We start from the raw sequence: 15,449 nt of genomic DNA on the forward strand, positions 1-15,449 counted from the left end.
TCCCTGATTTACTAGGATTATAAGTACACACTACCAGGCCAGGCTACTTAGTGCACATTATTTAGTACTTTTATCCCTGATTTACTAGGATTATAAGTACACACTACCAGGCCAGGCTACTTAGTGCACATTTTATTTAGTACACTAGTAAAAAAAAAAAAAAAATTTGTTTAAGTCTAAAATCTGTCAGATGTGGTGGTACACACCTGTAATCCCAGCACTAAGAGGCCAAGGCAGGAAAGAGGCTGGGGATTTAGCTCAGTGGCACTGTGCCTACCTCATAAGAGCAAGGTCCTGAATTTGATCCGAGGGGGTGGGGGTGGTGGTAAAGCAGATCCAGCAGGAGTTAAGGACAGCCTACAGTACATGGAAAATTCAAGTCCCTCCTGGATACAAAGTGGGACCCTGTCTCCGCGCAGAGATAGACAAATAGATAGATAGTTCAAAATCTTTCTTAATTAAAAAAAAGCTTTTCCTCCAGTTTAATCACCATCACTATTATACTTATATATGGACAACTTTTTGTTTCACATACCTTTAGGAAACAGTGAATGGATGTCCTACTAATGACCCAATTCCATCACAACCACTCCAGACTAACACAATTTGACTCCAGCAACTTGACAGACACAACATTAATGAACTTCAGAATTCTAATAATGGGCACGTATATGCACATACATTGCCCTGAATTAGGATCAACAAACAACAAAAACCAGACAAGCTTCTAAATTTCTAAATTTTAAAGAGTTCATTCAGGGCCAGGGATTTAGCTCAGTGGTTCCACCACCTGCCTCGCAAGCACAAGGACCCCAAGTTCAATCCCCAGTACCAAAAAAGTAATAATAAAATTAAATTAAAAATTAAAATTATATCAAAAATTTTGCATATTGTGTTCTAAATTAAAATTCCATTTTTACTTTTAAATTAACCGTTTTAATAACGCACTTAAAATATGCATCAATATAATTAAATTAGTACTGTCTAATAAATGGCTCAAATAACCAGATTATTCTAATCTGCTAGTTAAATTCTCTCAAAATGATTACGTTACTATCACAGAACACTGAATACAAACTAGACAGAAAACAGAATGTAAGGTGCCAGGGATTTGGCTCAGTGGTTCCACCACCTACCTCACAAGTGCTAGGGTCCCAGTTAGATCCCTGGTACCAAAACAAAACAAAATAAAACAGATGGTAAAGGCTGGGGGTTTAGCTCAGGGGCATAGCACCTGCCTCGCAAGCACCAAGGTCCACAGTTCAATCCTAGTACTAAAAAAAAAAAAGAAAAAGAAAAAAGAAAAGAAAATAGAAAGTACACAGATTATCAGAAAATATACTTATCTTTAGTGAAGGGATAATGCCCTCTCAATGTCACCAATTAAAGACATACACTAGAAGAAAATATCAGTATATTATAGCAGTCAATGAAAGAGTTACAACTAATTTGTTTCCTAACATTTTCCAAGTCTTTCTTTTCTTTACAGTGCTCATGGGGTTTTTTGTTTTAGTTTTGTTTGGCTTTTTTGAGGTAAGATTTCACTATGTATTTCAAATTAACCTATGTATCCCAGGCTGATCTTAAACTTAAGAAATCTTCCTGCCTCACCCTCCCAAATGTGGAAATTACAGGTGTGTACCACCATGCCTATATTTTATTTATGTGAAATAACTTTTAAAGTCTGCATCTGAGTCCTTTTAATTCTGTATCCCGTGAAAAAACACATACCAATGAAAATAACCACATGACAGATTAATGAGAAATCCCATATGCACATATTAGACAGATCAAATAGTCCAGATGTAGTATTGAATTCTCACATAAGCAGCACTTTAGCCGCATCTGGACTAGCACTATAGATTGAAAGATATTTCCCGACAGCATTAAATAGTCTACATATATCCAAACAGGACACAGTATTTATCATTCTTACAATTCTATGAAAACTAAAGGAATTTAAGGAAAATAGGTCTAGGGAGCACTTAAATAATAGCTACATGAAAAAGCCATCACATAACCCAAAATTAATTCTTGCTAGTATCAGTACTTGTAATCTTAGAAATACAGATATTGCTTCAGTGAAAAGTTCAGTAATCCCTAGTAGTACTTCTTCAGTTTTTTTGGGTTCCCCCTCACCCCTGTACCAGGGATCAAACTCAGGACCTTGCGCTTGTAAGGCAGGTGCTTTGCCACTGAGCTAAATCTCCAGCCCAACAGTATTTCTTTAAATGTCCACAATACAAAAACAGATTATTTTTCAGGAGAAATGTCTGAATTTTAAACTTCTGGAAAAGATGATATCATTTTAAAGCAAAATCTATTGTTTACCAAACCAACAATTCTTAAGACAGTAGCACACTATCTCTAAGGCACTGTGCAAAAATAAAATGAGAATAAAAACTTTTTGTACATTTCTGATACAAAACTGTTACTAAATTCTCCAAGGGCCAGGGATTTAGCTCAGTGGTACCGCACCTGCCTTGCAAGCACAAGGTCCTGACTGCCATAACTGGTACCAAATAATTATATTAATAATAATACTTAATAATAATAATAATTATTATTTATAAAATTCTCTAAACCACAGAATGTCAAATTTGCCTTTGTTTGTTTTGTGGTTCCGAGGATTGAAGCCAGGATCTTCCCATTGAACTATATTCCACAGCCCTTATAATTTTGAGATAGGGTCTTGCCCCGGCTAGGCTTGAACTTGAAATCCTTCTGCCTCAGCCTTTCAGAGTGCTGAGATTATAAGCATGTGTGTACCACCATGCCCAACTTAGAATAAATTTTAATGTTTTGGTATAATGTTCTATATAAATCCATGTATTATTGTGTTCTTTCTACTAAAACCTCTGCTTCCACATCTCTACCCAAAATGTTATAGAAAGATCCCAAAATTGTGTGATTTAACACCTCTTCAAATGTCTAAAATGTTACTATTATCTTGACTATCAACTATTAAAACCTATGTTTGATAATCTATTCCAGTGAATTTTTTCATTTTTTTCTTAAGGGAAAAATTATCTAGAGCTCTTGCCCAATTATCCAATAACAAGAATATATACACTCAAAACAATAATAGTAATAATTGGTGTTATTCTTAAAAGATGAATCTTATGCTTATTAAATATTTTATGACACAAAAAACCTACTAAATGCTTGAAAATTTATACATGCTAGATATCAGTTTATAGACATTAACAGGCTAAAATTGAAGTGAATTTTATGTCTGAAAGTCCACATCTCGCTGGGCGTGGTGGCACACACCTGTAATCCCAGCACTGGGGAGGCTGAGGCAGGAGGATCACTGTGAGCTCCAGACCAGCCTGGGCTACATACTGAGTTCTAGGTCAGTCTCAACTACATAGTGAGACACCGTCTCAAAAAACCAAAATAAAATCAATCAATCAATCAGTCAATCTAATATGCTTTTCATATTAATGTAAAACATATAAACCAGAGAGAGAGAGAGTGAGAGTGAGTGTGTGTGTGTGTGCACATGCTGACATAGTTAACAAGGGTGGCACTATCACTTAATAGAAAAGCCTACCAATTATAAGTTATATATATTTTATGGTTAAAAAAAAACTTAGTGCTCAAATTATGTCCTTTGGTCAAGTATGAATTTCAGGAAATGCCACAGCCATTACCCAATTAAAGCCCAGTTGTCTGTTCTGTGTGTATGTGCATGTGAAGTTTAGAGGGTTATTTGGTTTTGGAGACAGGGTCTTGATATGTATGTAGCCCAGGATGGCCTCAAACTCGTTTAACCTGAGCCTCCCAAATGCTGAGATTATATGCACAGGACATTCATCAAGTTAATTTTTTATTAGTATTATTAAGTGAGCACATTAATAAGCTTTTCCTAAAGTTAATTCCCAATTCTCAGCCATCAAGTTCTGAAAGGAAAAAATAAAACCACATAGTTATTCTTCAGTTCAAAACTAGAAAAGGAACTTGGCATGGTGGCACACGTCTGTAATCCCAGCACTTTGGAGGCTGACTTAGAATGACTGCTTCAAGTTGAAGGCCAGCCTGGGCTACATAGTGAGTTCAAGGCCAGCCTGAACTATACATAGTTAGAGAGACTTTGTCTCAAACAAACAAATGAGGAAATGAAAAAAGAACTTTGACTCAATCTATTACTGTTAATTTACAAGGTACAAATGTTTTTGGATATAAAATTGAATGAAAACACGGTCACAGGGTTAGGGATGTAGGCTGGAGATAAAAGCACATGCATAACATGAGCAAGGTCAGATGCCTTGCAAAGCAAAAAACAAAAACAAAACAGATGGTAGTTTCCCTGCATAAGGTTACTGACAAATATTAAGAAAAATTAAAGCTCTTAATTATTTATATACAAAGCCAGCACAGTATTGAATCCCTGTAACCCCAGCACCTGAGAGGCTGAGGCAGGAGGAATGTAAATTTAAAGGCCAGCCTCATAGTCAGGCCTTGTATCAAGAAACAAAGTTTATATACCAAACTTCAGATATACCACTTACCCCTTCCTCTTAAAAACACAGAAATAGATTTTAACTCAAACTGCAACTTCATCAAATAATAAAGTTAGCCTCTTCTCATACTGACAAGTTATTACATTACAAATTTAAAAGGAAAAGCTAAGTTTCTCTTGTAAGTAAATCTGGTGGAAAGCACAATTAAAAAAAAAAAACAGCATTAGCAAATGTACTTATTTTTATTAAATATTTTTATTCCTACAAATCCCAAAAAGATAAAATACCAATATTTCCTAATAGTAAGCCACATATAGAAACACCTATCCTGTAAGATTTTCAATCCTGTGATATTTCTTCCCTTTAACACATTCCATGGGCCTTTAAAATATTTAAGAGCTATTTTCAGTACAGATATTGAAAACAAAATGAAACTAGTACATTAGCTAATAAACATACTCACTAATGATTTGAAAACCCAATGAATACATATGCTTGACAGGCTGACCATTCTGTTTTATCTGTAGAGGCACCCTTTGTATCAGGGTACCAGAAAGTTCCACTGGAGGGTGTCTACCGGGTTATTACCTTACTGAGCTGTAAGTTAAAGCTCGAGATAAAAGTCCATCTATGTAGCAATGAAAAATATGGTAGTTTCCCTCATCTCGTGAGTCATCCCTTTTTGTCTAGTGGATCCACACTGTACACATTAGTCTCTTAGTATCTGTTCTGGTTAACAGAGCATCTCCTTATCATAGCGCTTTTCATTTAACAAGCCTTATATAGTATGTATATGTAGTGCAACTCTAGCTCACAGAGCCTCCATCACATGACTTACTTCATCCCATCACATAGGCACTGTGTCATCTCACATCATCACAAGAAGGGGGAATATAGTACAGTAAGATATTTTGAGAGACATCACATTCAATGAAATTTTATAATAGGTAATCATGTACAGGAAAAATAACCCAGCATATATAGGGTTTGGTACTATCGACAGCCTCAGACACCTACTGGGGTTCTTGGAACATATCCTTTACCAATTAGGAAACACTACTACACTATTTTTTCTCATGTATGAATTCAAACTGCAGTCTGATCTGCTTTCCCCACAATAAATATCTTGTATAGTAGGAACAGGGTAAATATTTGATTAAAAAAAGTAATGCATTTGGATGGGGATTTAGCTCAGTGGTTCCATTGCCTGCCTTGCAAGCACAAGGGCCCAAGTTCAATCCCCAGTAGAAGAAAAAAAAAGTAATGCTTTCTTTTTGTATATAAACGGTATTTAATATATCAATAAAGACTATTAACAAGTTGATTCACTGAATGATGTGGAAGACTGATATAAAAATGCTCGTGTAATAGATTTAATTCATGATCTTCATAGTAGAATTACATGATTTAAATCAGAAGAGAGTCAGTAGTGTTTGTAAAGAATAACTGCAAAGAGATCCTCAAGTTCTTAACTACTTATTTATGTTCACTAGAGTCTCAATTTTTATTCATACTTTTGGCATGAAGAAAACAAAGTAACCACTCCTACTGTACAAAAATGTTCTATAACCTATATAACAAAACTAAAATTTATCAAATTCTGGTTTGTTTTGAATACCTAATTTATAAAAAAGAAACTGTTTACTACTGTACATCTGAAACAATAGCAAAAGAAACTTACAATTGGAAAAAGTATATTCTTTCTTACACAATTCAAAAAACATACAGTTAACAAGTTTGTTATAGATTCATATAACAATGTTCTGCAATGTTCTGCAATGTTCCCATTTTCAGCAATGTTAACTGGAAAACTATTATGTCTCTGAGAACTCTAACACATTAACAACACTTCAAAAACTCATATAAGAACCAAAAAAGGGTTACTGTGCTAGGAATCAGGTATCTGCACGTAAGCATCTGACTGGATGGATGATAGGGGAAATTCTTTGTCCAACTTAGTTGCATTTTAGGTGTCTGGGTTCCAGAAGCTGTCTGCTCTCTTCACCAGTGTCCAGATGAGTTAACTTTTCAATCCACATGTGGAATTTCTGCTCTGTCTGCCTCTGCATGTTGGAAAAACAGCTCATGGCCTCTTCTAGGACACTGCCTATGCAGTTCCTATCACAGACAGCACCCCTGTTAAGTAATCCTGGAATTTCCTTGGGCGCTCCTTCAGCTCCCCAGCACGACTGAAGTCAGCTTAAAGACACTGAGGCCATTTGATAAAACATTATTAAGCCAGAAAAGTGATTTTATTAAAACATGGTTATTCAGGAAAATGGCATAAACATTTGTAACAAAAGCCTGACAGACACAGGATTCAGAAGCAGTGTTTAAATTCATTAACCAAAAGTAACAATTACAAGAAAAATAATAGAATAACCAAAATGACATTACTATTTTTCATAGCTTCAATATGTATCTGCCTGGGAGTATGTATTCGGTTAACTATACAACTGACTAATCTAGAACAGTGGTTTCCAGCCTTTGGTAAACATAAAAACCTGGAGTTGTTTAACAATACCAAAAGCTGGGGTGATTCCAAGGTCTGTTTTGTTTTATACTCCATGGGTGATTTTAATGTATAAACACTGTTTCCTTGAGTATTTTTACAGCCTTGACTTTAAAATTTGGGAACAGTTATTCTGGCAGTTGATCCATAATAAATCATTATATAATAATTCTCAAAAAGAAAGTTTTCTGGTTAAATCTAGGATATGCTGTAAATCATATCCTTTCCCTGTAAGAGCACAATAATGGCTCTGATCTGACCTGCTGTAAGGAAACTTGTTTACACACAATGCAGCACATTCCAAGTACATGAGCAAGTATATGGCTATTAATACCCAGTAGAATAATGGTTTCACAAATGCCCAGTTTAGGATATGAAATACATATACATACATACATACATATATATGTATGTATGTATGTATGTATGTATGTATGTATAGTTTAGCCTTGAGCAAGGGTAGATCATCTTTGGTTTGAGTTTAACAAAACCAATACAGTACTAAATTCTTCAATCTCTAGCAATATTACCTTTCTGACCACTCTTGAACATACTACCGTAGCTTTTCTACTGCATTCCCACTCAATCTTTATTTCCTATATGCTGCTTCATATTTCTGATAATATATATAGCATCTGCACCTGATAGCATATGATAAATTCATTTATTGTCTGTTTCCTCAAGGGAGAGTAAGCTTCGTAAGGGAAGACATTTTATCTACTTTAGTGTACCCAACAGCACAAAGTAGGTACACAAATAGCTGCTGAATAAATAAATCATAGAATCAACTAATCAATCTACACTTTACATGTCATTTATCTACCTCAAGAAGTCATATTTTAGCCGGGGATTTAGCTCAGTGATAGCGCCACTTGCCTCACTTATAAGGTCCCAAGTTCGATCCCTGGTACCAACACACACACACACACACACACACACACGTACGTATTATTTTAAAGAACTGTCATGGGCCAGGTAGGTGTGGTGGCTCTTGCCTATATTCCCAGCACTCAGGAGACTGAGGCAGGAGGACTGCCTTGAATTTTGAGGCCAGCCTGAGTTATAAAGGGAGTTCAAGCCAGCCTGAACTACCCAGCGAGACCCTGTTTCAACCCCCCACAAAAAAGAATAGCTGTAGACAGCAACAAAAAAAAAATCAATCGTTTCCCTTTGCTGTCTTCACTTAAAAAAAAAAAACTAAAGTTTTAAAAACTACTCATTTTTATATGTAAACTTTCTCAATAAAGACATTCACTTTCCCAAGAGTAGGGTATTTAACTTAAGGAAAAAACCAGACCACCCCACAAAAACAAAACAAAACAAAACAAAACAAAAAAAACCAAAACTTAAAGGGCTACAAAACTTCCTTTAAGCTCCATTATATGTAATCCTAAATGTAGAGCAGAAAAATCAGATGGCCCACTTTAATCTGGCATCAATTAGTCTCTGTGAATACAAAAATGGGTATTAAGAGCTGAATTCAGAAAATGGTGTGAGAACATTTATATGAGGACACTAAGCTAAACTGCAGCCTCATAAAGATGAATACCAGCAATAAACACTGGCAAACAAGACATTTTGAGGGGTTAAAAAGAGGAACCACCAGGTATGTTGTTGCACACCCGTGGCCCCAGCAAACAGGAGGTTGAGGCAGGAAGATTATGAAGTTCTTGGCCAGTCTGAGATAGAGGGTAAGTTCAAGGCCAGCTGGGAATACAGAGACCCTATCTCAAAAAAAAAAAAAAAAAAAAAAAACAGTGAACACCAACAGGAAACAACAGACTAGGTAAAACTCGTACACCAGTTTTTGTCATTGTAACAAATGTATACACTCTAGTGCAGGATTTTGATAGTGGAGACAGTTATACATGGAAGTGGGGACATAGGGAAACTGTTCATTTTTTTCTATAAACTTAAATCTGTTCTAAAGAAACTGTCTATTAAAAAAAACCCACAGAGACCATATTCTCTCCTTAAACACATATACAGTAGGTCCTTTCAGTAGCACTGAACATATAAGAAATAGGATATATCTTATTTTGAGAATTATGCCAAAAGTAAAGCTTATGCTTTTGCACATGCAAAGCTAATATAGGCACTAATTTTAGAAGATAAATTAGGAAAGGGAGACCAAAAATAGTATCTTGATGCTTTAACATGAGAAATTGCCAAAGAATTTATCTGCCTGTAAGATTTAAGTTATAACATTTGGATATTAACATACAGAAAACATTTAAAGAATGCATACTTTTAAAATAATAGAGTGCTCATGCCTGTTATTTAATATACTATGTATAATTTATAACTAATATGACTACATTGTTTAGAAACTGATATCCCTTAGCAGTAAAAGAACTAAAGGAGGGCAGGGGGTTTAGCTCAGTGGTTCCGTCACCTTCCTCTCAAGTGTAAGGTCCCAAGTTTGATCCCTGGTACCAAAAAAAAAAAAAAAAAAAAAAAAAAAAGAACTAAAGGGAACAAAACTGCCAATTTCACAATGATTTTTTAGCTATGGGAACTTAATATATCATTTCTTTTCTCGTCCCTTCCTTAATCTGGGCTGAAAGGATTTTCCTGCCTCAGCTTCCCAAGTAAGGGGAACTACAGGTGTCATGGTAGCCAGCTCACCTGCAACTTGCCTGAGTAGCTCTCAGCCCTGGTTCCTCACTGTTATCACCAGGTAGCTTTAAAAATGCTGCTGCCTAGGATCAAAGCCCAAAGATTCTAATTTAACTGAGCTGGAATATGGCCAGCGTAAATTTTAAACACCCTGCCTGCCCCCACCCCCACCCCTAGTGATTCTAATGAATTTTATCTATCTAGTTTGCATTTACTAAACTGAAAACAGACAATGTACCTGATTATTCTGTCTCCAAATAATGTATCAATGTATCTAGTGAGAGTCTCCTAAATATCTACCAAAATATAACCAGTTTACAAAAGGCTTGTAATTGGGAAAAAGGCTTTTAGCCTGAGTCACTTCACATTTAATCTAGGAAAAAGGTCAATCAATCACTGTGTTTTGTGAGACTCCCTATGTGGTCTTAGGGCCTTATCTTTTACTATGGACCCCCACTGCCTAAAATAAATTAATACTTTTCCACAAAAAATCCATATATGTTAAGAACACACAAATTAATGAGAAAAAAAATACATGTACTAGGAGGAAAACTTGCAAAAAACAGTCAGTTTACCAAAGGAACACAAAAGGCCAAACATGATTTTTCAACTTCATTAGTGATCAAAGAAATACATATTAACCTTAACATGATTCTTCTACCAAATCAGCAAGAGTTTTTTAGAAATAAACAATAGGAAGAATATAATGCACAAAACTCAAACTCCTAGATGGAGTAAGTGATGTATTTTAAAAATAGTATGGCAGTATACAGTCAACTGCTTTAAGTGTTTACACTCGTACCCATAAGAGCAAAATCTAAACAGCCCAAATAACCAATATTAGAAAAGTTACTTTTATAGTTAGCTAAGTTATTCAAAATCCAAAAATTCTACAGAACACTTAGTGTTTTGGTCAAAAGCTCAAAAAGTTATGTTAAGAGGAAAAAATGCAGAAGTATATCCATTGTGAAATTTTTTGTAATATATTATGGAAAGCAATGAGTCAAATAATAGCAAAAGCATAATCATGGTAATTTCTACCTCATGTTTTCTTATTTCCAAATATTTCTATAAAGGATTTTTAGAGGTTTTTTTTCAAGCAACAGTCAACCAATCAAAAATCATGGTCTATCATGATACATGTCAATGCATAAATATATGGTAAATAACAAATGCTGAGCTCCTGGCTCCAGTAGGGCTGAGCTGGTGTGCCTGGCCATGTAGATTGAGAATTCAGGTGATTGTAGACACCTGTTCTCAATAGCCTTCTGACATTCTCAAAATGGCAACCAGCTAAGACAACTGACTCTCACCTACTATGATAGGCACTATTTTCAGAACTTCAGTCTGAGTAGGCATTTAAACGGTAGACCATTAGACCATACAAAAGCAGGCCATTATAGCCAAGACAAGACAAGGCTTATCCTGAGGTTCACTATGCTAAGTATTTATGAAAAGCAAGTTACTGGAGAAACTTTTCCTAGCTCTTCATGTATACTGATGCACACGTTTGTTCAGAGAATTAACTTATTAAGCTGACTGAAGTCTAATGCCCATTACTTATACATATATTAACTAAAATCAAAGTCCCTCCAACAGCAGACTTCCAGAGCTAGTCTCAAAAGTGACAGTATAGACAAACTGGCCCCCCATGAAAAAATGCTCCAATCATAAAACTGTAAAGAAAATACATAGAGCACATTAAAACACTCTATGAAGATCAATTAGACACTGGATAAAAGCCTTGATTATTCAAGGTAGCCACCACAAAGTATTTTTAGATTAACACAATATAAAATGCTATAAATTTATTATAAAATACTTCGATCATCTCTAAGTCCCTCAAATAAAAGTACTGCCAGAATTATCTTGGTATACCTCCAAACAGATTCTTATAACATTCATGTATTTCCAAACACTTCAAGAAAATGGTATGTATAGGGCTGATAATATTAATTAAATATTTAAAATACTTCATAAATATCTGTTGTTAGTATATCAAAATAAATTATTAAGTATGATCATGCACTGTATCCATCTGCATCACTATTTGCATTCTCTAAAAGAAAATGCACTAGTTGTTACATTATTTATTGTAAGAGTATATTCAGGAAATTTCTTCAACTTTTAAGCTGCTGCCAAAAGCTTATAAACACAGTATTTTCTATATTACTAAATTGTTTGCATCTTGATGAAATAATTTGGTTTCTATCCTGTGTAAACAACTGGACTCAAGTTTCCACATCTAAGAAATTCGATTAGGCACATCTAGTTTAAATTCACCTAATGTCCACATTGTTGCCTTCAAATCAGTTCATAACACAATTTTGGGGGTAGAGAGCCAGGGGGAAAGGGATGAAAAAAGAATTACGATGTGTTATGTATACGTACCAACTCCCCACAATGAATGTAATCCTTACGTACTAACAACATTTTTTCCAAAAAAATCAGCTGTTCAGGCATGGCAGCACATGCCTGTAATCCCAGCATTCAGGAGACAGGAGGATCCCCACGTGTTCATCCTTACGTACTAACAACATTTTTTCCAAAAAAATCAGCTGTTCAGGCATGGCAGCACATGCCTGTAATCCCAGCATTCAGGAGACAGGAGGATCCCCACAAGTTCAAGGCTAACCTGAACTGCATACTGAGACCACGTCTCAAAAAAAAAAAATCACCTGTTCAACAACTGCTCTTGCTATAAGGTTGAATGTGCCTTCCCTCAAACTCGAAGTCAAAATGTGACTTAGAAAAAAATAATAATGTGACTTAGAAAACTAAAATACATATGACACAAAAAATGTACAATGTCACAATTTTTCAGGCATAATAACATGGACAGTTGACCTGAAATTCCTAATATTTAAACTCTAGGTTGTTTCACTTTTGCATAATTACAGAAAAGACCATTAATCTGTCTTACATGAATGGTACCTCTCCCAAAACTGCAGTACACAGCATGGGCAGTCATATGCAGTGGTCATGCACTTTGAGCTATGATTTGAGTTTCCATGATTACCTTAAACACTCTACACATTTTCAGAAGTCAAAACCTTGCTCCGTATCATTAAAAAATAGAAAACTAAATTATAGATTCATGTTCATTTACTCTGATGTTTGATTCATACTGCATACAATCAGAATAGATAAGAAACAAACCACTGGTATTTAGAAGTTTTAAACAATGGTCAAGGTAGTCAAATACAAACAAACCACACTAACCTATCTGTGTAAGCCAAAAAGAAAGAGGCTCATCAAGGCATTCCTCATGTCATCTCTATAATGAGGTTCTATCTTCCAAGAAAATTTTTTCTTCCCATTAAAAAGTCAAGAAATTGGGGTGGTACACTAAGAACCTGTTTAGTAAGTGGAATTAAGCATTATTAAAGAGATTCATCAAGATCTTGATTAACAGATCAGAACAAGATAAAAGAATTCATGAGCAATTTTACAGAGTTAATAAGGCTTTCTTAAAAATATAAAACTAAAATATATCTAGAACACACCGTTTTCGGCTTTGTTACTTAAAACGAACCCCAAAGTCTATTTCTCTTATGAGCTTCGTTTAAATTCCCTACCCAGTAATTTTAACACAAGAAACTACCAAAGGAATTCAATAGATGGTAAAACAGTAAGAGGCATTTCTAAAGACTGTTTAAAACTCATATTTAGTATACTATATGGATGAGACTTTTATTATTTTAAGTTGAAGACCTATAAAGTGCTTTAAAACCAATCATTCTTAATCAGTTTATAAGTTTGGTTAGTTGTAGGTTTAACCAATATGATTGTTCTTGAAATATTCTTTGTAAATCAGCAATATGCTGTCTTCATATGTAGAAACAAAACTAGGGGGGAAAAGTCACTTATAAAACTTTAGAAAAAAAACTTCCCCCTCTCTAATGTAGCAATAAATAATGCTGTTACGGTGTATTAAACACTATGCAACTTATAAGTGTTCCTAATTACATAGATCTCTTCATTAATGACAGTTTACCCCTTATGAACCAGCCAGTTATCTTTCTTCCACTACAAAGTGTCAAGACTGCTACAATACACAGAATCAAATATGATATGCAGAAAGAGGCTATGTCAAACATGTAATAAATTACACATCCTTACACCAATGAGAGCTAGAACAAGCAATTTTGTAACAAAATTTTTAAAGCTTGAGAGACTAAAGAAAATTTTTGTAAAAGCCATTCATTCCAATGTAAGTGACAACCTAGTATAGAAAAATGTGCAACAATGAGAACTAGCTTATTTATCGAATCAGGGAGAAAACACAAAATTACTGTTTTAGGAAGAACAGTTATTATAAAACTTTAACAAAAGGTAGAATGTGTTATTTCAGACACCATAAGCTCAAGTGCAGCGGCTATATACGAAAGCAAGGTGCCTATTCCTGAGGAGAACATACTTAGTAATAATGCTAACAGTGAGTATTAAATCTAAGCAGTGCTAAAAAGGCAATGATGGGAGTCAGGTAATGTGTTACAGAGAAAGAGACTTGTGAGAAATTCCATTATTTAAAAATAATCTTGTCTCTATCATTAATCACTTAAATAATGTTTTTGCTGATGTGCTAAAGTGCACTGGAAACTTAAGAACAGGGTTTTTTTTGTTTGTTTTTAAATAATTGGCCATGTCTTGCTAATAGACTGCAGTCTTCAAATTTACACAGAGCTGCAGGTCTCCTGGATTTTTTCAAGTGTCACTCATCTAACTGAGTCTGACAGTTGAGAAATGCCATCAGGTGCTTTACAGTCAGTTTAAAAAGCATCCTCTACCTGGTATCTCTGCAGTGATTGTCTTGCTGCTCCCTGAAACCTCTTCATCGTCATCTGATGAGCTCGTGCTTGAGTCACAAGTCAGGTCACTATCACTGGTACTGCTGTCCTGAAGCAGGTTGTACTTCTTCCTCGCAGCAGCCTCCCGTTTCTGCCTCAGTAGTCTGATCCTCTCCTTGTGCTTTTGGCTCCGATGACCTTTAACCTTGGTGACTCGGCCATTCTGTTTATCACTGGATTGCCGGTTTTTCTTGGCAGCCATGGTAGACGTTTCACTTTCAGAACGGGACCGCCTAGACTTGCGCCCAACTGTGGCACTAGACACTCCTGAAGGGTCACCTTCTACTGCTGTTTCTGCCTGGGAGGGTTCATTCTCTTCTGCAGAAGATAATGTATCTGAATCAGCCAGGTGACCACTAGAGGAAGGGGAAAGCATGCAATGATTAGAGGAGTCACTCTCATAAACTCGGCCAGTTGTTGGCTTGTCGCTCTCTGTGGAGGCTAACTGAGACTCAGAAGAATCTCTTCTCAGTTCCATCAATAAGCAGGGCATGGAAGAAAGAACTGTAGAATCTGCTACACCATCTTTTTGAACTTGAGGTTCCAGTTCTGCAGATCCATCTTTCTCCTTGGCTGTTTCTTGTTCAGATGTTTTTGTTGGGACTTCAGGCTCAATGAGCTCTTCTACTTTTCCCACTGCCTCCTCCATCTTCATTTCAGAATTTCAAGTTAAATCATGGAGCAAGGTCTAGGAAATGGTAGCAAAGATGCAACAGGAAAGCAATCTGTACAAAAACACAAAATCAATAAACAGAAATAAAAGATTACTTTATCAACACAATATGCCAACTTTCCTAAGTGGCAGCACTCTAATACTGAACTTGCAAGGCTAGAAAATAACCAAATAAAGATTCTTGTGTCTTTTTGTTTTTTGTTTTTGAGACAGGGTCTCACTCAGGCTGGCCTTGAACGTAATGAGTAGCCCAGGATGGCCTCAAACTTGAAGTAATCCTCCTGCCTCAGCCTCCCAAGTGCTGTGATTACAGGAGTGTGCCACCACAC

At 35.6% G+C, this 15,449-nt stretch overlaps 1 protein-coding gene across 2 annotated transcripts in view; it reads right to left on the reverse strand.

Moving 5' to 3' along the window:
• The window catches only part of CUNH18orf25 (chromosome unknown C18orf25 homolog), a 46,293-nt gene extending 31,124 nt beyond the window's left edge, over positions 1 to 15,169 (reverse strand). For both annotated transcript variants that reach the window (XM_010621643.1, XM_010621642.1), the window contains exon 1: positions 14,388 to 15,169. In XM_010621643.1, the coding sequence (XP_010619945.1) occupies positions 14,388 to 15,102 (715 nt within the window). In that variant the 5' untranslated portion in view covers positions 15,103 to 15,169. The remainder of the gene's footprint in view (positions 1 to 14,387) is intronic.
• Positions 15,170 to 15,449: the final 280 nt, after the last annotated feature.

The sequence above is a fragment of the Fukomys damarensis genome, unplaced genomic scaffold, assembly GCF_012274545.1.
Source record: "Fukomys damarensis isolate Sample0158 unplaced genomic scaffold, DMR_v1.0_HiC HiC_scaffold_30, whole genome shotgun sequence".
NCBI classification, from domain to species: Eukaryota; Metazoa; Chordata; class Mammalia; order Rodentia; family Bathyergidae; genus Fukomys; species Fukomys damarensis.